This window comes from Nicotiana tomentosiformis, chromosome 3 (assembly GCF_000390325.3).
Source record: "Nicotiana tomentosiformis chromosome 3, ASM39032v3, whole genome shotgun sequence".
NCBI classification, from domain to species: Eukaryota; Viridiplantae; Streptophyta; class Magnoliopsida; order Solanales; family Solanaceae; genus Nicotiana; species Nicotiana tomentosiformis.
In genome coordinates this window covers 66,583,597-66,610,162 of record NC_090814.1, presented here as the reverse complement: position 1 = coordinate 66,610,162, position 26,566 = coordinate 66,583,597, and the positions used below count along the sequence as shown (strand labels likewise).

Here is a 26,566-nt window from a genome sequence, read left to right as displayed (position 1 = left end):
TTCCTATTTGATGCCCATGCACTTGTGACACCGGGTTTTGGAGGTACTTATGGGTTGTTCCTTATCTTAGTTGTGAAAACATTATCATTTACCCTGTAAATTCTTCTTCTTACCATTTAATTTATGAAAATTATGATTTCAAGAATACTAAAAAGAGTAATTAAGTTAATCATTCACTGTTGGTTTGCCTGATGGCGATGTTAGGCGCCATCACGACCTTTAGTGGATTTTGGATCATGACAGGCTTACACCTTAGGAGAAGATCAACATGAGTGCACCACCTAGAAACTGGGAAGGGAAATCCACTGCTAGGCCACCACTCTTTAACTCTTGGTAGAAAAATAGGATGAGAGATCATATTATAGGAGAGGACTATGAGCTATGGGATATTGTCACCGATGGTCCACTGACTACCTTGAAGATAAATGCTGAAGGAGTAGAGGTGCCAAAGACAAAAGCGGATTGCACTGCTGAGGACTTGAAGAAATGGGAGAAGAATGCTAAAGCCATGAAATACCATGTTTGTGGACTTGGTCCAAATGAGTACAACAGAATCCAAAGTTGTACCACTGCTAAGCAAATTTTGGACACATTGCAAGTGGCTCATGAAGGAACACCTCAGGCGAAGAGATCCAGAAGAACTCTATTATATTCTCAATATGAGAACTTTGCTATGAAGGAAGGAAAAACAATTCAAAAAATGTACACAAGGTTTACTACACTGACAAATGAACTAAAGTGTCTTGGAAGGATTATTCCTGAAGAAGATAGAGTCGAGAAGATATTGACTAGGGTTTTGCCTATCACTTGGGAGAGCAAAATCACTGTCATTCAGGAATCAAGGAATATTGCCTCTCTCCCACTGGATGAACTAATTGGAAATCTCATTGCCTATGAACTTAGGAGACAAACCATGAAAATGGATGTACCTAAGAAGGAAAGGAGCTTGGCACTCAGAATCACTGGAGGTTCTGATCTGGAAGATGATGAAATGGCTATGATCACTAAGGACTTCAAGAAGTACCTGAGGAGAGGAAAATGCTCTTCAAGAAGTGGAAACTATAGCAATTCAAAAGCTCCCGAGAAGCAAACCAATGATGGCTTCTACAAGTGTAGAAAGACTGATCACCACATCAAGAACTGTCCTTTATGGGAAATTTAATGGAAGAAGGAAAGAGCGGAACGAAGGAACAGGAAGAAGGAACAGGTTCAACCCAAGAAAAGCAACAACAAAGGATCAACCAAGGCTATGGTCACTCCTTGGGGAGAAAGCTCAGATGAAAGCTCAGATGATGATGAGGATGAGGATAAATAAGCATTTAGGTCCATTGGAGAATCTGATGAAAAAACTGAGGTAAGTGTAATTCATCTCAAAGACAAGATTAAATTGTTGTCTAAAGAAAGTTTATCTGAGTTACTTCTAGAACTAATTGATGAATCTGAGGATGTAAATAATGAAAAGGAACAGTTGTCTAAATAATGTGTGATTTTGAAGGCTATGTAAAAACCTGGAACTTAGGGTTAATGAAACTGTAAGTGAAAATACTGTGTTGAAGAACCAGGTTCATGCACTTGGCTCCACTATCCTAGATCTTAGATCTGAAAATCTAAAACTGAAATTAGGAACAGGTAAAAAGACAGCTGATCACACGCAACTCACTCTAGAAGAAAATGTAGGAAAAATGAAAGATGAGTTGTATAAAAGGGATGAGCAGGTAAGAATCTTAAAGAAGGATCTAAGCAAAGTCAAGCATGAGCTAGACAGAACTTGTAAATGGAACAGGTCCTCTGATGCACTTTCATGGCTACACGAACACCATAGTAGCAACAGAAGAGGACTTGGCTTTAGGAACCTGACACCTAAGTGGGATCCCAAAAGCAAGTACCTCACACTTCCTGAAAATAAGATTTGCACAGACTGTGGTAAAACAGGTCACTATAAAAGTGAATGCACTGCAAAAGAGAAGGCAAGTCAAAAGAATAAAGAATTTGTTCAAGCGAAGAATAGGCTACCGAGTTGGGCTAAAAAGAATTTGATTCATCTTTTCGCCTATAGAAAGGGACCCAAACTAGTTTGGGTTTCTAAGACTAACCCCTGATTTCCTTTTGCAGGTCCAAGTGAAGGGGAGCAGCCAAATATGGTACATGGATAGTGGTTGTTCAAAGCACATGACAGGAAACAAGAACCAGTTCCTTTCACTTGAGGACCTTAAAGGAGGTAATGTCTCCTTTGGAAATGGGAAGAAATGTGAGATCATTGGGGTTGGAAAGGTAGGTAAGACTGATTCTCACTCTATTGATAACGTCTACTTGATAGATGGATTGAAGTACAGACTAATACGTGTATCACAATTGTATGATATAGGTAACATGGTAGCATTCACCTCTACAAAATGCTTTGTGATTAATCTTACCACTGACAAGATAGTTTTGCAGGGAAAAACAGTGAACAACATATATGTTGTAGATCTGTCCACACTTTCAGATAATGAACTCACTTGCTTAAGTGTGTTGGATAATGATCCCCTCCTTTAGCACAAGAGACTTGGACATGCCAGTCTAAGTCAACTCAACAAACTAGTCTCCAAGGATTTGGTAATAGGGCTGCCTAACATTAAATTCAAGTAAGATAAAGTTTGTGAGGATTATACAAGGGGGAAGCAGGTAAGATCCTCTTTCAAAAGCAAAAAAGTGGTAAGCACCACCAGGACGATGGAACTGGTCCATATGGATCTTTGTGGACCAATGAGAACATTGAGCAGAGGTGGTAAGAGATATGTGATGGTGATTGTTGATATTACTCTAGGTTTACTTGGACATTGTTTTTAACATCTAAAGATGAAGCATTTGACATGTTCACTTATTTGGTTAGAAAAACTCAAAAACAACTAGGTAATCAACTTGCAGCAATTAGGTCTGATCATGGTACTGAATTTGAGAATGCTAAATTTGCTGAATTTTATGATGAGCATGGCTTAAATCATAATTTTTCTGCTCCTAGGACTCCACAACAAAATGGAGTACTTGAAAGAAAGAATAGGACATTGGAAGAAATGGCTAGGGCTATGCCTCTTTCTAGTAAATTGTCCCATAGTTTCTGGACAGAAGCTGTGAACACTGCATGTTACATCATAAATAGGCGCATGACTAGACCTCTTATTGAGAAGACTCCCTATGAGTTACTTAAAGGGAGAAAGACAAACATATCTCATCTTAGGGCATTTTGATGCAAGGGTTTGTGCACAATAATGGTAAAGACTCCCTAAGTAAGTTTGATCCCAGAAGTGATGAGGGAGTATTCTTGGGATATTCTTTACATAGTAAAGCTTATAAGATTTATAACAAAAGAACTATGTATGTAGAAGAAAGTGTATATGTGGTTTTTGATGAAACTAACATTCTTTCTGAGAGGCAGGAACATGATGATGAAGAAATTGGGCTGGTAAGAAACTCAAATGAAACCACATCCTACACTGAAGTTGCACCAGAGGAAGGAACAGGGGATGGAACGGGTCCTTCCACCCAGGGCAAATTGACGGGGGGAACTGAACAAAGAGGAACTGATCTTCAAACCTCGAGGGAACATGTCCATGAACCTGTTCCTCAGCAACAAAACATTGAAGGAACATCTAGGGGAAATCAGCTGGTTGTGAAACCTTACAAGTATCAAAGTTCTCATCCCATTGAGAACATAATTACTGATCCAACCTTTGAAATCAAAACCAGATCTTCTTTGAATAATCTTTGTGTTATGATGCTTTTTTATTTCTTATTGAACCTAAAAATATTACTGAGGCTTTGCAGGATGCAGACTGGGTGAATGCTATGCAAGATGAACTCAACCAATTTAAGAGAACTCAAGTTTGGCATCTCGTACCAAGACCCAAGGACAAATAAGTAATTGTAACAGTTATATGGAACAAGGCAAGATTGGTGGTTCAAGGATATAGTCAAGATGAGGGCATAAACTATGATGAGACTTTTGCTCCAGTTGCAAGATTGGAGGCAATTAGAATCCTTATAGACTTTGCTTCTTATATGGAATTCACTCTCAATCAGATGGATGTCAAGAGTGCCTTCCTCAATGGCTATCTAAAGGAAGAAGTGTTTGTCAAGCAACCTCCAGGCTTTGAAAGCAAGGAATGTCATGATTATGTGTACAAGCTTGACAAGGCACTTTATGGGCTCAAGCAGGCTCCAAGAGCATGGTATGAAAGTTTATCAAAATTCTTGCTTGAGCATGGCTACAAGAGAGGTAAAATTGACAATACTTTATTCTTGAAAGAAAAAGGTAAAGATCTCTTGGTAGTTCAGATATATGTCGATGATATAATTTTTGGAGCAACTACGGATAAGTTAAGTAAAGAATTTGCTAAACTAATGGGGAGTGAATTTAAAATGAGTATGATGGGTGAGCTTAATTTTTTTAGGCTTACAAATTAAACAAAATAAATATGGAACTATGATCCATCAGCAGAAGTATGTGAAAGAGTTGCTTAAAAGGTTTAAAATGGAAGATTCCAAAGAAATTGGCACTCTTATAGCAACAACCACAAAATTGGATGTAGATGAACCCGGTTCATCTGTTGATCAGAAGTTTCATAGGGGAATGATTGGCTCTTTGTTATATCTCACTGCTAGCATACCTGACATTGTTTTCAGTGTAGGCCTTTATGATATATTTCAGAAAAATTCAAAGGAGTCTCACTTGACTGTTGTCAAGAGGATCTTGAGATACCAAAAAGGCACCACCGACCTTTGTCTATGGTATCCAAAAGGTAGTAATTCCAACTTAGTGGGATATGTTGATGCCGTTTATGCAGGTTTTCTTGTGGATAGAAAGAGAACCTCAGGTATGGCACACTTTCTTGGCTCATGTCTTGTGTCTTGGGCCACCAAAAAGCAAAATTATGTGGCCTTATCCACTGCTGAAGCTGAGTAAGTTGATGTTACCTCATGTTGTGCTCAATTGTTGTGGATCAAACAACAATTAATGGACTTTGGAATTGATGTAGGTTGTATCCCCATCTTTTGTGATAACACCAGTGCAATTAGTATGACCAAGAACCTGGTTCATCACAAAAGAACTAAAAACATAGATGTTAGGCATCACTTTTTGAGAGACAACTACAAAAAGGGTTTGATCACTGTGAAATTTTGTGCTACTGACAGGCAAATAGCTGACATATTCACAAAAGCTCTAAGTAGAGATCACTTTGAAAGTAACAAGTTAGAATTAGGGATGATTAAGATTACCTAAAAGGAACTAGTTCTAACTCAAAAACTTGGTTAGAAAATCTGTGAATTTTTGTACATAATTAGATTAGATTTTGCTCAGTCTCATACTTTCATCAGTATACTCTTATGCCATGTCCTAAAATGTTTCATTAATCTCTAATGATATTATCTTTATTTTCTTGGAAAATTCAGACTTACACAAGAGATTTCTCAATGAAGAACCTGGTTCATCCAAATTACAGGGTACGTACTCTCTACTCTGCATATTGTGAAATAATTATATTTGGATAATGATAAAAAGGAGAGTCTCATCAAATCATAACCTCCTTGAGCTTATCCATTACGAAATGAACCAGTTTCATCTAAAAAGAGTCCCAAAATGCAATAAATGCCTAGATTCTAGGGAGAGTCATAAACGTCTCTTCAAACAGACTCCCAGTTTGATTAGACTCCTGAACTTCTACAAAAGTTATCATTGTCCAATCAAATCATCTCTCTTTAAATTGATTTGTCTTAAGTCATTTCTTCACTTCTATTTTCACAACCGCCAAACAATTCTCTCTAATCTTCTTTCATCTTCCAAAAACACATAATCATTTTCTTCCATCTTCTAACCATCAATGGCTAACACTTATGCAAATCCCTCATCACCACACAAAGAATCCATACCCAATCCATCAACCATACCCTCAACCACACTTATCTCCAAGAAAGGAAGATTCAAGATGCCTGCTCGCAAAGTAGTCGCTAGAGGAGAACAAATCAAGAAAATAAATGAGCAACTGAAGGCAGGTCGGGCAGATGAACCCCAAAAATCTGAAGATTCTTTCAAGTCTGCAACTGAGGGGGAAGAAACCATTTCTTCGGAAATATAGCAGGTAACATCTGGCCCTAAAATTACATCTGAAGTAATCTCTGAGGTTGTTGTAAATCTGGAAAATAGATTTGTTCCGGTTGGAATTGTGGCTGGGGTAGAGACCACTGAGTCTGGAAAAATTGGTGGTAAAAATAAAAGGAGAAAAAAAAAGGAGAGTGAGGGTGATCACTGCGATGTGAGGGGAATGGGAAAAGGAGTGGCTGAATCTTTACCCACTCCTATTGATTTGACTGAAAAAACTGGAGCTATAGTAGTATGGAGTGAGGAATCTGCTGGAGAAGAAGAAAGCGTGAGAGAAAAAAGGGGAAGTGGGTCTAGCGAAGGTGTTGAGGGGTTGGTTAGGTTGAGGAAGAGGTTCCAAGAACATGTTCCATCTGTGCAGGAACCCCTCAAAGACCTATTGATAAGAGTGTCTGACAGCTACAGTCCTAAAAAGAAAAAGAGTTCAGTAGTTAAAATTCCTTGCATTGCGAGGGCAAACAAGAAAAGAAAAGCTGCATCTTTTATCCCTGTATTGACTCCCCTTACAAGAGGAAGAGATACAAGGAGTCAGAAGAAGAAGAGTGAGGCTGAACTGGAAAAGGCCCTAGAAGAAAGTAAGAAAAAAGCTGCTGCAAAGGGAAAGAAGAAGGTGGTTGAGCCTGTTAAAGCAGTTTAAATTGAGGAGATGGACCTCGTTCTTCATGATGAAGAGGAGGCAGAAGAAATGGAGGTTGTGACTCCAAAGGCAAAGAAGATCAAGACTTCCACAAAGAATTCTGTTTCAAAGACAAAGTCTACAGGTCCCTCTACCTTGGCTAAAAGAACCAGGTCTGCCTTGAAGTCCAGAAAAGTAAAAGTAGTGGAAGAAGAAGGGAGTGAAGAAGAAGAAGAATCTGATGCAGAGAAGGACAAGATGGTTAAGTTTGGAAAAATAACCATCTTAAAAGGTATACTCCTCAGGAACTTAGAGGAAGAAGGCATAGTGATGCCGCTGGAAAAGTTATAACTGCAGGGTTGGAAGGACATGGTCCTTCAGATGGATGGAAATCTTGTCAGAACTGAGATTGTGGAGTTCATGGCAAACTGTGAGATCAAACATAGCAGAGTCACCAGTGTGGTGAAGGGGGTAACAGTGAGTTTTGATGACAAGGAATTGGGAGAGATCTTAGGTATACCTGTTGTAGGGTACAATGATTACAAGAAACTCAAATGGCCAAGTCTAGAGAATCCCCCTACCGTCCTTGCCATTACAAGGAAGTTAGGTGACAATGAAGAAGAGATTGAGCCCAAGGCTATATACAAAAGTGAGATGAAGCCACCCCACAAAGTGTTGTTCAAATTTGTTAACAAAGTTGTGCTTCCTAGGCAGTAAAGGAAGCATATTGCCACATTCATGGACCTGGTCCTAATGGAATGTCTGGACAGTGGAAGGCAAATAAATTGGCCTGGATTTATCATCCAGCTTCTCGATAGGGTTCTAACTAGCACCAAAACTCATGCCATACCCTATGGGTTCATTCTCACAGCTGTACTTGCATACTTCAAGGTACCCATAAAGAAATGGGAAGTTGGTACAAGCAAGGATCACTTTGGGGCAAACAATTTGACTGTTTGTGACTATGAAGCCCACGCCACTCCCAAAGAACCTAGTTCATCCAAGAAGGTACCTGTGAACAGCAAAGTGCGAGCCTTGGTGTAAGAAAGTGGGACTAAGAATGCTGAAATTGAAAGGTTGAAGAAGCAGTTGGCGGAAGTAGAAACTGAGAGAGATGCTCTCAGAGCTGAGCTTGCAAAGGAAAAGGAGAAGAATAGTGGCATTCTTCATGATATGCTGAAACTGCTTCAAGGCAAGAACCTGGTCCTTCCCTGCCTTAAAACCTTCCTAGCCTAGTTAGACAAACCAGTGACCCGGATAGGATTTCTTTTTGATCTTTTTGGTCATGATCTAGTGCTTTTATTTCTCTTTATGCTTTGTGATGACTAGTATCAATGATAATCAACTGTTTTTTTGCTCTAACTATTTGTTGATGCTTCTAAGTTGACTAATATTATTAGTTTGATAAATGATGCTTGACTTCATAATTGCATTTGAAGTAACCCTAGTGGCCATGAGTAATTTCTATTCAAATATGGTTATCTAACATAATTATGTAACTTTTCGATGATGCCAAAAGGGGGAAGATAGGTGCTTTTTGTTGTGGACTATGATGTTTATAACCTAATGAACCTGATCCTTGATGATTTGTAACTTTAAAATGGAAAGTGTTAATATTGTGTTGATGTTGAGCTGAGTTGACGCTGTGCATATGCTTATGAAAAGCACAAAGTTTGTCATCATCAAAAAGGGAGAATTTGTTGGCCCAAGTGAAGTTTATTTTTATGATTGACAAAGTAACTCAAAGCATGAACCAGGTCCATACACAGTATATACAGACACGGGCAGACTCAAGCATAAGGCACGCACATGAAGGAGATAAGCTTAAGTGGTTATATCGGTTATCTCCTGAACGAAAAGTTGCATAAATGATAAGTAGAAGGACTCCTTACTCGAAGAGAACTCTATCCTAGATAAGGGAGGAGTTAGAAGTTGAAGATAACTAGAACTCTTACACCATGGAAGAGTATAGCATTAGAACTCTAGTTATTTCTTATTCTACTAACTCTATATATTGCAGGATGTTCTCATTCTACAGGTATGCACAAACGCTGAAGTTAAACGTGAGTTGAGAGCAAAATAGCAAGGCATTTAGCAAACAATTCTTATGTGATTCAAGTGTGCGAACCTGAAGCTACATGAGCCAGATAGAAGAACCAGTTCCAAGTGTCTGTCTTTTATTCTAGTTTCATTGTAGTAGGTGTTTTCAAACTGTACCTTTCATCTTTATCTAGAGGCAATTATATTAGGTACTCTGAGTATTCAAGTTAGAGTTAACTTGGAGTTGTCGCAACAGTTAGAGGCTGGTTGCTACAACAGGATTAGAGGTAATCATTAGGTTTACAAAGAGTTTTATAAATGATGTTTTTGGCTCAGTGATTTAGTTAAGTGTTGGGAAAAATCCTACTGAGTAGTAAGTCGTGGTTTTTTCACCTTTTGAACAGGGTGTTTTTCACGTAAAATTACTTGTGTTCTTTACTTTCCGCATTTACTATTTCCGCAACAGTTTTATAAGAAATACATAGAAGAACCAGATCCTTCAATAATCAATGCACGCGAAAATTGGACACCACACAAATCACTCCATCTTGTGTTGCATTAAAGTATAAAATATCCGTTAGAAAGTATAAAAGTGTATTTGCATGAGCAAGATTAATGTGAAACTAGTATAATATAATATAAACTAGATAGATAGATGTCGCCGAGAAAATTTTTAAACTATGAAGACGAGAACTCAACCTTACATAAGCACAAAGCTTCTTCAGAGGAAGTGGGAAAGAAAATTTAGCTTCATTTTCACATAGAACAGTTTTTTAATGATAAATTTAAAAAAAGAACCAAGAATCCTCACGGTTAATTCTAAATAAAACATGAAAGGAAATAATCGTCACAAAAAATTATAGACTGGTTCAACGTTATTTTTGAATTCAAAAATAGTGTCGCATCTCTGGGGTACCATATTATTCTCTGCTCGTACATATTGCTCTATAATGATTGAATGTGTTAAACACGAAGTAGATCCAAAACCATATCAAAAGAAGGTTTTTTTTTGTTTCTCACCCGGTGTCCACTACCTGCATTGGAGCCCGACTAAATCCGAACTCGCGCTGCGTAGAGACCCATTCGGAGGAAGCCCAAGGCTCGAACACGAGACCTCTGGTTAAGGAAAGAGCAGTCTCATCCACTGCACCACATCCTTTGGTGGTTCAAAAGAAGGTTGTCTTAAACATGGTGTAGTAACTTAAAATTCATGCAGATGTAACGAAAAATGAAACATAACTAATAACATAAAAAAGATGCCGACTAGTTAGGGTCATAGTTCGTTATGAGCACACTCATATTAACTTTGCTGTTCAACGTGAGTTTTACTTAGTTGGGTTGGAGATCGTAAAGATAGCTATGATATTTAAAGAGTGAACAGTTTCAGGGATCCATAATTTGTTCTACACGATATATTATTGAACAGTGAAATAAAATGAGCCAGAATGAGACTCATGAACATAGAGGATTCATATAACTCACCTAGCTAATTTGGAATTACTAGTCTATTTGCCGTGTACCTTGACTCAACATATTAAGCATGTAGTATACAGTACTAATCTTTGGATATATTTCAATGAAGAGAATAAACAATCCCAATAAAAAAAGGAAATAAAACAGAATTACATATTTGCTTCGTTTAGGGGGAAAAAAAGTGAAATCTTCACTTTGCAAACTATGAGCCCCTCATGAAGCAGTTCCAAGGTTTCATTTTATTAATAGTAAGGATTATGAGTTGATGATGCAACTTGCAAGGAGCAGGAAAATCAATCTGCCACGTCCCATTGTCATTCCTAATCATACAAGTCCAAACGAATTAAAGAGAGTATTGAATCATTATTAGCCTCTATATTGGGTACACTGCATGTTGTGGGCCAAGACAGAACAACTTGAAGGGTGTTCTGTAGAACAATAGGTTGATAGTTAAGAGGTGAGACTCGTTGATTTACCTAAACCTTTCACATGATTCACTTACAAGCCACCTAGAACAACTTCATTACTACTATCTACAGTATCTTGATCCTAAATTTAACTTCCTTGCAACTTAAGCAGTCTTACCCTTCTGGATTTATCACACAACTTCAGTGAGTCATGTGGAAGCAGTCTTAACCTTCTGGATTTATCACACAACTTCAGTGAGTCAGTTCCACATTGCTTGGGTAGCATGGCTGAGCTATATATAGGTGCTAGACTTGAGAAAGAATAATTTCAATGGAAGCCTTCCACTGTGATGTACTCAAAGCACTTCAAATTGATTACCATTCAAGTCAATGGTCATCAATGAAGTGCTCTCTTCAGTACATGACGGTGGAAGACTTCCATTGAAATTATTCCTTCTCGAGTCTAGCACTAATAGGTGTCATAAATCCGAAAGAATAAGGCTGCTCCACTTACATATCGAAAAGGGTAGACGACCCTGCAGAAAGTTAAAGTTAAATATAAGATCAAGATTCTCTAAATTATAGTGATGAAGTTATTCTAGGGAGGCTACAAGTGAATTATGTGAAATGTTCAGGTGAATTAAAAAGTCCCACTTTCCTATCAACCTATTGCTCTAAGAACACCTCATTGTAAGAAGAAGTACAAAAAGAGGACATAAACCCCAACCTATTTGTCTACAGAACAAGGATAAACAAGGTGCTCCCCAATAATGAACTTTCAATTGATGGGCTCACTTTATTACAGGGGTTTACAACTATAAAGAATCTACTGACCTAATATGTTACAGCAACACCTAATTCATATGTCAAATTGCATTTGAGACCTCGTAATTCTCATATACCGATAGTTTTATGAAAAGCTGCAGTAAAAATTCCGAATTTGCAGCATGCTATAATGGGGCTGCTTCTCTTCAAGTGGTGGCAGCTTCTTGCTCTCTGGAATATATCCATGCTGTAGGAACCAAATAGTATAAGATGTGTTAGTTTACACATATTGTGTCATTCTATGCAAAAGAGGAAAATTGGCTTTGCCTAGATGCATCAACTATACAGTGAATCACTAAGCAAGATCATATTATTAATATTATAGGTCCAACTGTAGTTACGATGTAACTCGAGATGACCTGACTGGAAGCACATTGCGGAAGATACAGTTAACTGAGTTCTGTTTGCACATACAAACTAAAAACAGTAATTCGCAGATCATAAGGCCTAAAGCAAGCATCTTTTCTTTTGATTTTTTTTTTCAAGGGGAATTTAAGGGCCCCTTCAAACTAGTCCTTGATTTTCAATTACGATCTTAAAATTCCTAGGAACAACTTCTAAGTAGTATTATTACCCTCTTTCTCGCCAACTCCAATATTAAGAAAGGAAGTGCTTGTCATGCACCAATCCTTAGTTGCCATATGTCCAATTTCATTAAAATAATTCTCCATTTTTCCTTTTTCATTATGCTTTTTTTATTTAATCTCCTCTAGCCGGAGCACCACCCATTTGAGAAAGCTGTATAAGTAGACTAACAGCATATGGGTATTCATCGTTTACCTTTGATCAACAAGATTTATACCAACAGACTTTCTCCCGTTGGTCCATCTTCCTCTTCTGAAGCTTTTAATTCTGCAGAAAATTTTGGGGTTTCTAATAAAAGGAAAAGAAGACCAGCTGGTTCCAGAGAGATCTAAATTTTTGAGACTTTTGAAACTTATATCAATTTTCAAAGACAAAAGTGTTAAGATTGGTGTGAAAAAGACACTTTCATATTAGTGTTTATTATTTAAAAGTAGGTTTAGAAAGAACCTCAAAGTTTTAGAATTATCACAACTGCCCCTAACGGGCCCCAACCCCCTCTAAGAAAAGGGGGACCCTTCCCAGCACCAATTCCTGCTTTTTTCTTTTTATGTTGTGTTCAATCTCTTCTTCTTCTTTCTTCAATCCCAACATTATTTTCTCACAAATCTTTTTCGAGGTTCTTGTCCTTTGTTGAGAAAGATTTGTGAAAAAAGAACAAGAATATTTGGAGATCGACCCTTGCACTATTGAGAAGCACTTGACCGTGATTTGCTTAATTGGCTTGTGCATTACTTTATGTTGTAGCCAGTCAACAACTCCCATGTCTAGAAGATAAAAGTGGCATAAATGAGGATGTTAAGATGGATGTACGGGCATACCAAAATTGATAAGATCAAGAATAAAAATATTCAAGTTTAAGTGTGAGTGGTCCCGGTGGAGGATAAGATGCGGGCAGTCGAGAGTGTTTCTTTCCCATACCAGTAATATTAGTGTTAGTCTTGTATTATATTATTTTTGGATTTCTATTACTACAAGTTATTCCTTTCACTTTGTTTTTCTTATTATCTTCTTGTTGTTACTGCTCGTTGCTAATGCTTTCTTTTCATCTTTCCTTGAGCCGAGGGACTATCGGAAACAACCTCTCTACCTTCAAGGTAGGGTAAGGGTCTGCGTGTACATCATCCTCCCCAGACCCCACTTGTGGGATTATACTAGGTTTTTTGTTGTTGTTGCTTATGCATTACTTCAAGGGAGATATTCAATCTATTCGCTATTGTTGGTAAGTAAAGATTGGTGTTTAAGCTTAAGCTTGTTTTCTTCGTATGTAGATATTGTAGATTTTTTATGATTTTTTAAACATCTCGTGAGATGTTTAAAGTATCTTGATATAATCCTAGATAGTTGTTTCAAACATCCAAGATAGCTGGAACATCCTCTCAAGATGTTTCAACCATCTTCCTAGAATGTTCGCAAAAAAAAAAAGATTCTTTAAATCAATTATTTATATATTTGTGATATCTTCAGGTATTGCGATCATAAAATCGTTGATTATATAATATTGGGAATTGATTGTCATGGTAAATAGGTGTAGTGCTCTACTCGTTTTACTTGACGCTCGAAGAGTAAAGAGACGGTTCTAATAAAGGTGCGTAGAGATGATATGTATGATGAGGATCATTACCAGTTGTGAGTTAACTCGTCATTCGAGTGATGTCTCCATAACTTACATGCATCTATCCATTGGTGAAAAGCACAAGAAAGTAGCTCCCTTTAAAATAAAGAATTATGATTGTTTGAGCTATTATTTAGAAGATGAAAATAGCCCATTCTAAGGGTATCTATTGTTGAATGGCCGGTAGACTTTACAAATTCACCTCTAATGGAACAACATGATAGCCATGAATTAGCTGACGTTGAAGATCTTTTGAATATCGATATTCCAAAAATGGATCATTTGAATATGGATATTAAAGAAAATGAAAGAAAAAGAAGAAGAATATGCAAATTTTCCTTGAGTTGAACGCAACTTACAAGAGGTAGAACCAATAGCACAAAGTTCTCTAAGTGTTTAAGTTTCAAATCAAGAGCAACCTAATTATGTCATTGAAGGTTGCTTCCCCGAAGGCTCCTTTCCATTTCAAATCAGTAAAGAGTACCAAATTTGTGTATTGTGTCAAATGTGTAGACAATACTTATTAATTGCAAGTGGTAGTTGCGAGCCATCAAATATACAAGTACTAACAAGTTTTATATTACGAGGTACAACAATAAGCACATATGCGGGTCACAACATCTTACAGAAAAGCATCCACACCTCATCAGACATCATTAGTGAATACGTTCATTCTAAGTTTGAAGAGGGCAGAGTTCCATCTTACAAAAAAATTATGGAAACAGTTCATTTAGATTTGGATTGTAATGTTAGTTATTGAAAGTGTATGGTGGGAAGTCATATCGCAAAGGCTATGGTAAGGGGGAAGCCCGAGCACGGGTATGCAATTTTAGATGCATACCGCTAGGCGCTCAGGAAGGCAAATAAAGGAAGGTTGATAACTGTGGGAGATTCCAATACCTTTTTTGTAGCTTATAGAGCTTGGATTCAGGGGTTTTTGTTTATGAGGAAAGTCTTAGCCGTTGATGGGACATTTCACAGGAAAGTATCGCAGAGTGTTGTTGTCAACCGTTGCACAAGATTCAGGGAATCATATTTTCCATGTTGGCATGTTTGCATAGTTGACAAGAAGTGTGATACCGAATATGAATATTTTTTTAAAACAACTGGCCAGCATATATCCCGACATTGTTGGGTTGTGCATAATTTTTGATAGACACAAAAGCATTGCAAACGAAATCTCAAAATTTTACCCTCAGGCTCATCACGAATTCTACATGAGGCACCTTGCTGAAAATATTCGCAAAAAATTCCATTGTGTCCTTTCAGTTGAAAAGAAGATCAATAAAAATGCAACTTTGGGTAACAAGCTATTGGTCCATCCAATAAGGCAGCAGGTGTTCAGCGTCACTGGTCATGTTGTGGTTGCAAAAATTGATCTACGCAACAGAACATGTTCTTGTAAAGAGTTTTGTTTGAAACATCTAGCACGGATGTTTGCAACTTCTACCATGATGTTTGATATTGATTGAGTTAAACCAATAGGTTGATGTTTAATTATTCGTAGAATCAATAGGTTAATGCTCAATTATTCAAAGTATTCAATATGTTAATATTTGTGATCGACTATACCTAGAGTCAATAAGTTGATGTTTAATCAACGGATTAATGTTCAATCAGCCGTCGAATGAATAAATTCATGTCGTGAGTAAACATCGTGATGGATGTTTCAAACATCCTATGAGATGCTTCAAACATCTAATAGGATGTTTGGGGGTTAGGGAAGATATGTTTCAAACTTCTGGCAGGATGTTTGATAATTATTTATATGAGATTTAGTTTTTAAAAAGTAGCATATCTATTCAAACCATCCAAAAAAACAGATAATATTTAATAAATTTAAACAAAAAAATTTAGCAAATCATCTATTCATACTAAGGCAGTCCCACGGGACAGGCCGCCCCGTTCCGTCCCGGTTCGGCCCGGCCCACTTGATTATAAACGGGATGGGGCCATGTTAAACGGGACACGGGATGGCCATTTCGTCCCGTTTATCCCGTCCCGTCCCGTCCCGTCCTGCCCGTCCCGCATCCTTTTTTTTTTTTGAATTATAGTTGTTGGGCAACGACTTCAATTGCAAAAATAGTCGTTCCCAACGGCCAAAAACGGCCATATTTGGACCCCACCCCACAAAACACCCCTACCCCCCCCCCAAACTTTTAATATAACCCCTAAGTTTATTAAAAAATACTTTGACCCTATTTTCTACTATAAATACCCCCATCCTTCTTCATTTTTTCCCACAAAAATCAATCATTCTTTCTCAAATCTCTTACATTCTATCTATATTTTTTTTGAATTCAAAAAAAAAACAAAAGACTTGTAATGAAAGAATTTTTTTATGAATTGTCTTACACTCTTACTTAGTTACTTAATGGTTTGAAATTATATTAAATAAATTATAACTCTATTATAAATTTATAATTACTAGAATATTTCATTACAAGTCTTTTGTTTTAATATTTTATAATTCTTTACTTAGTTTTCTAATTTCCGTTTAACTTTTAAGTTTATTAAATAAGTCAAAAAAACTAACCGTTGCAAACTTTAAAAACTTAGTCAATGGAAGATCAAAGAGCTTCAGGGATTCTTTTTGCCTGAAAAAGCCACAGGATCGGAAGTATCTTGGGAACATTGTGTTGATGGAATAGAAAAATTCACCTAATTTATCATCGATGTGCATAGAGGTATTGCAGTCGTAAACAAACATCTTGGACTATTCAATAAGAAATACAATTGTGACATAATGATTCCTCTCAATGTTGTATACACAGAAGACCCTTTTCGCACTATCCCAAGGTCGACCACCACAGAAAGGCATCTTTCCTCGAGCATACTTTAGATCATCCTTTTGAAATTGGTACTCATTCAAGATCATGAGCAAATATGGAGCAACATTCACATTGTCCATCACACAGAGTATTATAGTGTTCTTTCAAGATATAAAGAAAATTATAATCTAGGAAGATCTGCTTGATCATAGTGCTTGGGATCCCTTCTGTGCCTAATACGCATAAGGGCCAAGAAATCCTCCATATGCTACAGGATCAAAATAAATAAATTACTAAAATCCATATATACTAAGTGGGAAGTTAAAAAAACAAGATCAGTCACAGATCTATAAGCATGTTTCAAACATCCTATACGATGTATGTGTTATAGGATATCTCAAACATCCTCTAAGATGTTTGAAACTGGAAAGTAAAAATAATCAAGTCAAACATCCATAATGATGTTTATCGAATGTTTGAAACTGAAAAATTAAATTAAATCAAGATGAAAGGTTTATGAATATGTACCTTATACTCCAACCAGAATTGGAAATCTTGGATGTTCTTGAAGTCTTCATAATCGAACATCCCATGTGTAAATTATGTCTGAGACTCCTTATTTTTTGATAAAAGCCATGAGGGCATTTCTCCTCTCCCAGTCAATCGGTTTATAAATGTCAACGTTCAACCTCTCCTTACTGACTGATGTGGAGGTTTCTTGTTCTTGGCCCTTTTAAGCATCCTTTCTCTTTTTGTTCCTTTAGTGTAAGGATCCTAAATTGCTCAGGGAAGACCACAGGTCTCTTCAATAGCTTGTGAACCAATTCATCCATGATCTTTTGTATAAACTTCATTATTTCCATTTGCTATCTCAACTGATCTTGCATAGCATTCCTCCGGTTCATTTGCTTTTTTTCGAGACAATTGGGCATATGCAGGGATAGTGGACACTGACAGATTTTTCTCTTGTACCATCATCTCCTCCAACCATATGGCTATCTCCAATTTGTGGGGTTTGCAAACTACCCTTCTTTTATCTTAAGGGCACCACCCAAATGTCTTAAGACTATCATCCCATCCAACTTTACTTAGGCTATCCATCGTCGTGTCCTATTTGTCTAGTAAAATAACAAGATTCTGGATGTAAGCCTCCATCTTTTCAGCCTTTGTAGAGTGCAACACATGGGAAGGGAACAGAAATATTTATAAGCGAAGATATTAGAGGCATGCTTGAAATATCCTATAGATATTTAAAACACTTTCTTCAGAATGTTTCAAACATCCACCGTAATGAACCTTACCAGATCATCTTTGATTTGAAATGAATCGGGCTTGTCTTTTTCTACTTTCTCAAACAACCACATCTTCATCCTCGGCAATGTCCTCTCTTTAGATAATCTTTTGGCCGCAGTTGAGGTATGGATTCAAATGCCCAGGCCTCTTGTGTGTCAAAAAATAAAAAGAAAATTATATAAATAATACAAAAATAAAAATAATGAACAAGATCTATTTAGTTAACATGAATGCCCAAGGAAATCCATAAAAGTTATACGAGTCACTCCTAGATTTTGACGTAAGATATTCAACAGTCAAGCAAAAACAATTACGGCTCCATACGAGTCACTCCTAGATTATTGGCACTCTTTCATAAGATATTCAACAGACAAGCAGAAACTACTACAGCCCCATGGTAACTAAATAACCTGTACATATTTCCTTAGGCATTCATGGTAACTAAATAAATCTTGTTCAGTATTTCTATTTTTGTGTTATTTATATAATTTTCTATAGGCTTGGGTCACACAATATAGGCTTGGGCGTTTGAAGTCATACCTCAACTATAGCCAAAAGATTATCCAAAAGAGAGGATATTGCCGAGGATAAAGAGGTGGTTGTTTGAAAAAAGTAGAAAAAGACAGGCATGATCTATTTCAAATCAAAGATGGTCCGGTAAGGCTCATTCTGGTGGATGTTAGAAACATCTTGTAGATGTTTGAAACATTCTGAAGAAAGTGTTTAAAATATTTATAGAATATTTCAAGCATTGCCTCTAATATTTTTACTTATAAATCTTTATGTTCCCTTCCTAGGTGGTGCACCCTATTCTTCACCCTACCAAGGCTGAAAAGAGGGAGGCTTACATCTAAAATCTTGTTATGTTATCCGACAAAGAGGACATGATGATGGATAGCCTAAGCAAAGAGTTTGATGGAATGACAATTTTAAAACATTTGGGTGGTGCCCAAATGTGCCCTTGAGATAAAGAAGGGTAGTTTTGCAAGCCCCGCAAATTGGAGATAGCCATGTGGTTGGAGAAAATGATGACACATCGAGAAAAATCTATCGGTGGAGATGGTAGAATATGACGAGAAGTTGTTCGTAATGATGATGGTGATGGTACAGGAGAAGAACATTTTGGTTATGATGATGGTAGATAAATGCATTTTGATGATGATAATGGCAAGGGGGAGGTTGTTAGTTATGAAGATAGCATAGGAGTTGCTTCTATTGGAAAAAAGGGTGAGGAAATAAAAGATTGTGTTGTTGCGGGTACATCTAGAGTCCATTGTCCTTGCATATGCCCCAATTGTCTGGAAAAAGAAAAAGAACAAATGAACTGGAGGAATGTTATGCAGGACCAGGTGAAAGGAAATGAAAATGATGAAGTTTATGTAGAAAACTATGGAGGAATTGGTTCACAAGCTATCAAAGAGATATGTGGTTAGTGAAAAAAAAAAGGAACAAAAAGAGGAAGAAAATTGGAAATGATGTTAAAAAGGCCAAGAACATGAAACCTCCACAACAGTCAGTGAGGAGAGGCTGAACGTTGACATTTATAAACCGATTGACTGTGAGAGGGAAAATTGCCTCATAGAATTTATCAAGAATAAGAAGCTCCATACACAATTTACAAGGGGAATGTTCGATTATGAAAACTTCAAGAACATCCAAGATTCCTACCTCTGGTTGGAGGATAAGGTATATATTCATAAACCTTTCATCTTGATTTATTTTTATTTTTCAATTTCAAATATCCGATGAGATGTTTAAACATTATTATGGATGTTTGACATATCTTAATTTATTTTTACTTTGCCGTCTCAAACATCTTAGAGAATGTTTGAAACATCCGATAAGTTGTATAAAACACCTATAAGATGTTTAAAACATCGTTATGGATGTGACATATCCTTTGAGATATTTAAAACATCCTTATGAATCTGTAACTGATCTTATTTATTTTTACTTCCCAGTTTCAAACATCCATATGTCTTTCTGTCCTTTCAGGGAGAGGTAAGATTGCGTACATCTTATCCTTTTCAGACCCTATTCGTGGGAACTCACTGGTTGTTGTTGTTGTTGTTGTTGTAGTAGTAGTTTCAAACATCCATAAGTATGTTTGATCCTATTGCATAAGGATGCTTAATACTAGTATATGTAGATTAATAATTTATTTATTTTGATTCTGCAGCATATGGAGGATTTCTTGGCCCTTATGCGTATTAGACGCAAAAGGTACACCAAGCACTACGATCAAGCAGATATCATCCTGAATCGTAATTTTCTTTATATTTTGAAGAAACGTTATAATACTCTTCGTGATGGGGTTGACAAGGTGAATGCTGCTCCATCTCTGTCCGTGACCTTGAATGAGTATCAATTTCAAAAGGAAGATCTAAAGTATGCCCGAGGAAAGATATCTTTCTGTGGTGGTCGACCTTGGGATGATGTAAAAAGGATCTTCTGCGTATACAACATTGAGAGAAATCATTATATTACAATTGTATTTCTTATTGAATAGTCCAATATACTCATCTTGTTTACGACTGCAAAACCTCTATGTACATCGATGATGAGTTAGGTGAATTTTTGTATTCCATCAACACAATGTTCCCAAGATACCTCCGATCATGTGGCCTTTTCATGCATTTGCCTGAAGAATCCCTCAATGATGATTGGTTGCCTCAAAGGCTCTTTGATCTTCTACGGGATGACACCTATAATAGTTGTGAAGTATTGTCCTTAATGTTCATTGAGCACCTTATCACTAACACTCCGATGGACAAGATATATGGCAACACTATTAGCGAGTTCAGGGATAAAATGGACGCGGACATCTTTCACAAGAACATGGAACCATGATATGCTTTGTAATTGATTGGTATTTTTATGCTTTTTGGATGTTATGAAAGGATGATTTGCTAAATATTTTGTTTAAATTTATTTTTATGAATATTATCTATTATTTGGATGCTTTTAATGGATATGCTACTTTTTTTAAACTAAATCTGACATAAATAATCATCAAACATCCTGGTAGAAGTTTGAAACATCTCTCCATGGATGTTTGACCCTAACCCTAAACTCAAATCATGAACATCAAACATGTTATTAGATGTTTAAAACATCTCAAAAGATGTTTGAAGCATCTCATAATATGTTTGAAGCATCTCATAGTATGTTTGAAGCATCTCATAGGATGTTTGAAACATCTATCACGATGTATACTCCCGATATTAATTTATTGATTCTACGGCTGACTGAACATTAATCCATTGATTAATGTTAACCTATTGACTCTAGGAATACTCGATCATAAATATTAACCTGTTGAATACTTTGAATAATTGATCATTAACCTATTAATTCAACGAATAATTAAACATCAACCTACTGATCATTAAACTCTCTACCCCAGTTAGCCAAGAAAATGGGTAATAAACCGCTTAGAAGTTTTTTTTTTTTTGGGGAGGTGGGGAGGTTGAGAGTGCGGGTACTAACCCCCCCCCCCCAAAAAAAAAAAAGCTTTAAGGTCGTAATTGAAAATCAGGGATAAGTTTGAGGGGGTCCTTATGTATTAGAAATATTGTTCTTGTGCTTTCTTTTCAGGTTTTTGTATCCTTCAATTTACCCTCTCTGAATCTCTTCTCGAACACCAAGTTGAGACCAGGTTTGCATGCTTGCATGAAACAAATTTTCAATGTTCAAGGAGAACTGAGAAAAATGAACGAGTGCTGGACTATCGTTCATTTTTAGTGATGAAAGTCATCCTAGGATGTTGAATACATATCTTTTATAGTCATGGCTATGTGAGCCAATGAATAGCACCTTTATTTTTCTACATTAAACTCTCAACGGTAAATGGAAAAGTGAATAGAAAACACTTTCATACCAAAAAGTCTTGAGTGACAATTGACACACATAAAAACAATGATGTATTTTCAAGTTGTCGAGGAAAACAAAAGCTTTTATCACTTGAATGATGGTCTTGCAAGCGCATGTGCTAATATCTTCCTAAGATAAGCTTATATCATCCAACAGGCTCGAGCATGGTAAACATGAAGCAGAAAAATTCCCGAAAATTGAGAGAAAATCCAAGACAATAGTCAAAATGATGGATTAAGGAATACCTATCCAAAAAAATAATAATAAAAATTAAAAGGATGAGTTAAAGAAATAGCCTAACCAGCATACTCAAGTGTCACGAAGGCCCCGGACACGATCTTGAATCAGTGTCCTTTCCCAATCTGCTACATCAGCAAAGGCATAATCTGGCAGATTCTCAAACGGCTCCTTCCACTGATCATTTTTAGCCAAATCATAAGTAGCTGCTCGTATCGACCTTTTGTTGGGCCCACAGGGTCTCTTTGATGTGAGTGTATCATAGGCGGTATTTAGCTGCTCAACAAGCACTTCAAGATATCAGGACATAGTGCTATTAAGAGTTACTAATGCGCTTTAATTAATAGACAAAGGATAGTAGGAATATTGATTCACAAATAATGTTTCTGAATTTGGAAAAAAATTAATGGTCATATAAAAGGTGAAATCTTACATCCATTCCACAAAACCAGAACATATAAGCAATTGAAACAGCAGGAGCCCTTCCCAATCCAGCAGTGCAATGTACGTACACTCTTCCTTTTCCTTCTGAAATTGCCCACTCTAGTGATGAAACAGCTTTAGGTAATACACCCCTTAAGGAATCTGGATCAAAATCTCTCGCCTGCAATTAAAGTTTTGTGATGATCAAAATACAGAAAATGAGTGTGGTGTCTTGGGAAAAATAAAATGCCAAAACCTAAGAACATTTTATTTTCTTAGGCTAAAAACCTGAAAAAAAGAAGTATTTTGAACTCGAGAATTCTTAATGGAAAGAAAAGAAAAACAAGCAAATGGTGCCCTTCTTCTATCACACGTCTATAAACTATATCCACTAGGTCGAAAACGTCAAAGCCTAGTTATTTTCTATAACCAGGAATATTTGGATATGGAGCCAAAGCACGTAAGTACGCTATAAAACAAGTCTGCAAGATTCTGAAATATGGACAATCACTGATTTCCTGAATCGTACCTTACATATTTGATGTTAGAGCTTCATCTATTGACCATAACAATGGCCAAGATAGTGAAGTGTAGGATTCACATCAAAGTTGTTGACCGTTGAAGGGAATACGTGTTATCAGTATTTCACAAAGCTGCATATTATAGCGTAGACCAATGGTTTAAGGGATAGAGGTCTGTGTTCTCTTTCTTGTCACCCTCCTCCAAGAAATGGCAAGTACCAGCTCAAAAAAAAAAAAAAAAAAAAAAGAAGATGAAGATTTACTTACAGGCCTTCTCATGTGATGAATTCCAAGCTCTGAACATCTTCTGACTATAGACTGGAGGTCTATTCCCCAAAACTCAATATCTTTGTCCTGCTGCAAGTTTAGTATAAAAGCGACCTTCTCCTCTTTTTTCAAATGATCTATATCTTCAGCTTTCTGGGGCTGGGAGCCAACAATGAGATTTTCTGTTATCAATGTGTAGTTCATTCCTGTAGTCAAAGAATCATACTTATAAGGTGTCTATCAGAACTTCTTTGTATAGCTATCATCTTCTTCGTGATAAATGTCATTAACTATATAAAGAAACACATGTATACCAAAATGGATAATAATTCCTACTTAGAGAAGAGCAAACTATTTGGATTTTAGCATTATTGTATCGCCCAATCTAATAGCATGTTTGGCCAAGATGGAGAAATCAGCTTATTTTGAGAAGTGCTTTTTTTAAAAGTGCTTTTGGGAGAGAAACACTTTGTGTTTGGCTAATCAATCTGAAAAACACTTTTGAGCAATAATTTGTGTTTGGCCAAGCTTTTCAGAAAATGTTTTTAAGTATCAAATTACGAATAAGGACATGAATAAATTTACTTAATATTTAATATTATAAGTAAATAAATAATCTTAAAAATTTGTTATTACATGCAATAATTAAATCTTTTAATTTTATTTAAGTAAAATATGAAAATAAAATTTAAAAGTACTTAATTCTTTTAATATAAGTTAAATATATTAAAAATCATTCAACAAATATAAACGCATTCACCCCTAAAGTCAATATACATTAGAAAGTTATCCTAAAAATAATAAAAAATATTTATACATTAATATCCTAAGTATTAAGTTTAACGGTTATTTTGGTATATACTATATTTTGTTAAGGGTATTTTTGGCAAGAAGAAAAGTCAAAAATGCTTCTACTTTTGGGAAGAAACTACTTTTTTCTGTTTCTCAGAAACTGTTTCTGCTTCTTCTTTTTTCCCAAAAAGATTGGCCAAACACCTCAAGTTAGGAAAAAAAAACACTTTTGGCTCTTGAGAAGCTTGGCCAAAGACAAGAGTGGGTTACTCTAGTGGTGAACACCCTCCACTTTCGACCAATAGGTTGTGAGCTCGAGTCACCCAATAGCAAGGTGGGGAGCTCTTTGGAGGGAGGGAATAAAAAACCAAAAAAAAAAAGCACCTTGGCCAAACATGCTATAAAGAAATCAACTAATTCAATATAGAGTAGCAATATCACCACACATTGTACATCAGATGCTCCTCTCAGACCATTTTTATGACAGAAAATGTAGATTTATTACGCAAGGGGCTTATTTTGGCGTCGTCCATCGTTTAATATTGTTACAGTAATCACTTCTCAGATTCAACCTTGAGAAGTTTAAAGTTTTGTGTTAGAAAAGTCATCTAAAAGAAAGAGGAAAAAAGGGCTATCTGACACTTTAATCTTCTTTTTATTATTAAAGCGGTGACATAAACAGAAGCTTGGTCTACATAAAGTCATAAAACATACATAACCCAGTATTAGAAAGCCAAAGAGTAGACCACGATCCACTTTTCTAGGGGCATCTAATTCAGTTAAAATGCTAAAACCCCACCCCGTTCTAAAAGTTAGGTTACTATAACACCTAAATCTTAAAAGGTAAAACAAAAAGCGAGGTCCCCAATAAATAAAAAGTTAAAAGAGAATTAACGATTTAAAGGCCGTAACTAGAAATTAGTACTATTAGATAATTCAGAAAGAAACATAGTTGTTAGAAATAAGGTAATACCAAGATCATGGTGATATTCATAAGGATTCCTCATCATTCGCTTCATAGCTAAGTTGTATTCCTCCATCTTATTACTTGAGACGCTTCTGCTAGTATAATTTTCTTCAACTTCACTTCCAGGAAGTTTGCAAGAAATTTGGACGGACTTGTTGGTGAAATTGCAAAAGGAATTTGCATATTTCTTGGTTAAAGAAGGGAATAAAAATGGATTCTTTTGAATTGGGCAGGTGGAGTTCCAGATAGTTCCCATTTCTCTCTTTGTTTCTGAATCTGAATGTGGTCTCAGGTCCTTCTTCCTATATTTTTTTCTATATATGGTCACCATTTGACTCAAGTCTCAATGCCTCTGTTTTCAGTCATAGCAAGTTTTGGGCCTAAAATGTATGGGCTTGAGCCCATGATTCCAATAAAATTGCCGGCCCATGAGTACAAACCATCTCTCCTTAGACTCCATGGAGTTTGAATAGCAGATTTCAAACTCTGAATTATTTCTCGATTCTCAACATCCAAAACTGTAAAATGTTCAAATTTTAGTAAGATTTTTTTTTGAGTTTTTCGTGTTTTAGCTAGATATTTTCTTCTCACAATTTATTTTGCGTTAAAAATGGTTAAACTTGATTAGCAATCCAAAAAGTAGCTATTTGACAATTTCTCCCACAAAATCTGTTATAGTGTGTACATACAAGCTTATAACTACCTCAAAACTCCACCAAATCAGTTTTGGGATGATTTGGTGGAGTTTGGAGGTAGTTTGAATTGAAATTCGAAGTAAAAGATGAACATGAAAAAATATGATATTTGGATCACACTGTGTATCATTTATGTATCACATACGTGTATCAAAGGTATATCACATGTATATCTCTATGTGAAATATATGCATGATACAAGTTTGATACATGTGTCGCAGAAAAAAATTTAAACTCGATTTTAATTATGAATTTTGATATCAAACCAATCCAAATCACCTCCAATCTTGCTCAAATTTTGTGTATTGCCCATCTATATATTTTCAACGAATTCTAGCCATACACATTGGGAAAAAAAATCTTTTTGCCTATTTTTTTTTAACATTGTATATCACTGGTAATGAATTTTGACTCCAAACTAATCTAACTCATTTTCAAATTTCGTCAAAATTTGTATACGCCTCATCTATGTATTTTCAACCATTCGCAACGAAAAAAACTCTTTTTTTCCCCTATGTTTTTTGAATGTTGTATTTTATTAATAATTTTTTTGTCTATTTTTGTAATATGACTAAAATGACTAATTGTTGGTAAGTACCATCTTTTTGGTACATTCCCGTAAGATTCTCTAATAAAAATAAGAAATGCAATTTCCAAGATTAGATATGCAGTTGCGTGAGATAATGATATTTTTATCTTGTTTTCAAGGGTGTGCGTGGATTTCACTGTTTCACATAGTTCGGGCAAACCCAAAATTCAAACCGAAATCCGAATTTTTTGGATTTTTTATTTGAATTTTTGAATTATGGATTGAATTTTGGATTTAATTTTTATAATTTTTGGATTTCAGATTGGATATTGGATTTGGTACTTCGCATTTTTGGATATCCGAAAATTCAAAAATTTTATACTTTATATTTAGTCCACTATCCATATGCCAATAATAATAAGTTATGTCACACTCCTTTTCTATCCCAAAAGATATATATGTTATGGATTGTTGTGGGTCAATGAGTTTTTCTAATTAAAGTAA

The 26,566-nt window shown here is 36.1% G+C and overlaps 2 protein-coding genes across 4 annotated transcripts; one reads left to right on the top strand and one right to left on the bottom strand.

Annotated features, from left to right (window-relative positions):
- Positions 1-346: 346 nt before the first annotated feature.
- LOC138907941 (uncharacterized) lies at positions 347-1,162 on the top strand. The gene has a single exon (XM_070198568.1). It carries the CDS (start codon positions 347-349, stop codon positions 1,160-1,162), a length of 816 nt encoding a protein of 271 aa, XP_070054669.1.
- A 10,259-nt stretch (positions 1,163-11,421) lies between these two features.
- Positions 11,422-25,192, bottom strand: LOC104094858 (phosphoglucan phosphatase LSF2, chloroplastic). 3 transcript variants are annotated; one of them, XR_685997.4, is made up of 7 exons: positions 24,845-25,192; positions 23,080-23,285; positions 22,302-22,472; positions 21,933-22,144; positions 17,767-17,905; positions 16,994-17,629; positions 11,422-11,684 (listed from the first exon to the last, which is right to left on the bottom strand). XR_685997.4 is itself a non-coding variant. In XM_009600872.4 (5 exons), exons 1-4 carry the CDS (start codon positions 25,167-25,169, stop codon positions 21,941-21,943), a joined length of 906 nt encoding a protein of 301 aa, XP_009599167.2. In that variant the 5' UTR covers positions 25,170-25,192; the 3' UTR covers positions 11,422-11,684; positions 21,933-21,940. The 3 variants fall into 3 exon arrangements, 1 of the variants encoding a protein (XP_009599167.2); XR_011414747.1 differs by lacking the exon at positions 11,422-11,684 and adding an exon at positions 16,385-16,733; XM_009600872.4 differs by lacking the exons at positions 16,994-17,629; positions 17,767-17,905.
- Positions 25,193-26,566: the final 1,374 nt, after the last annotated feature.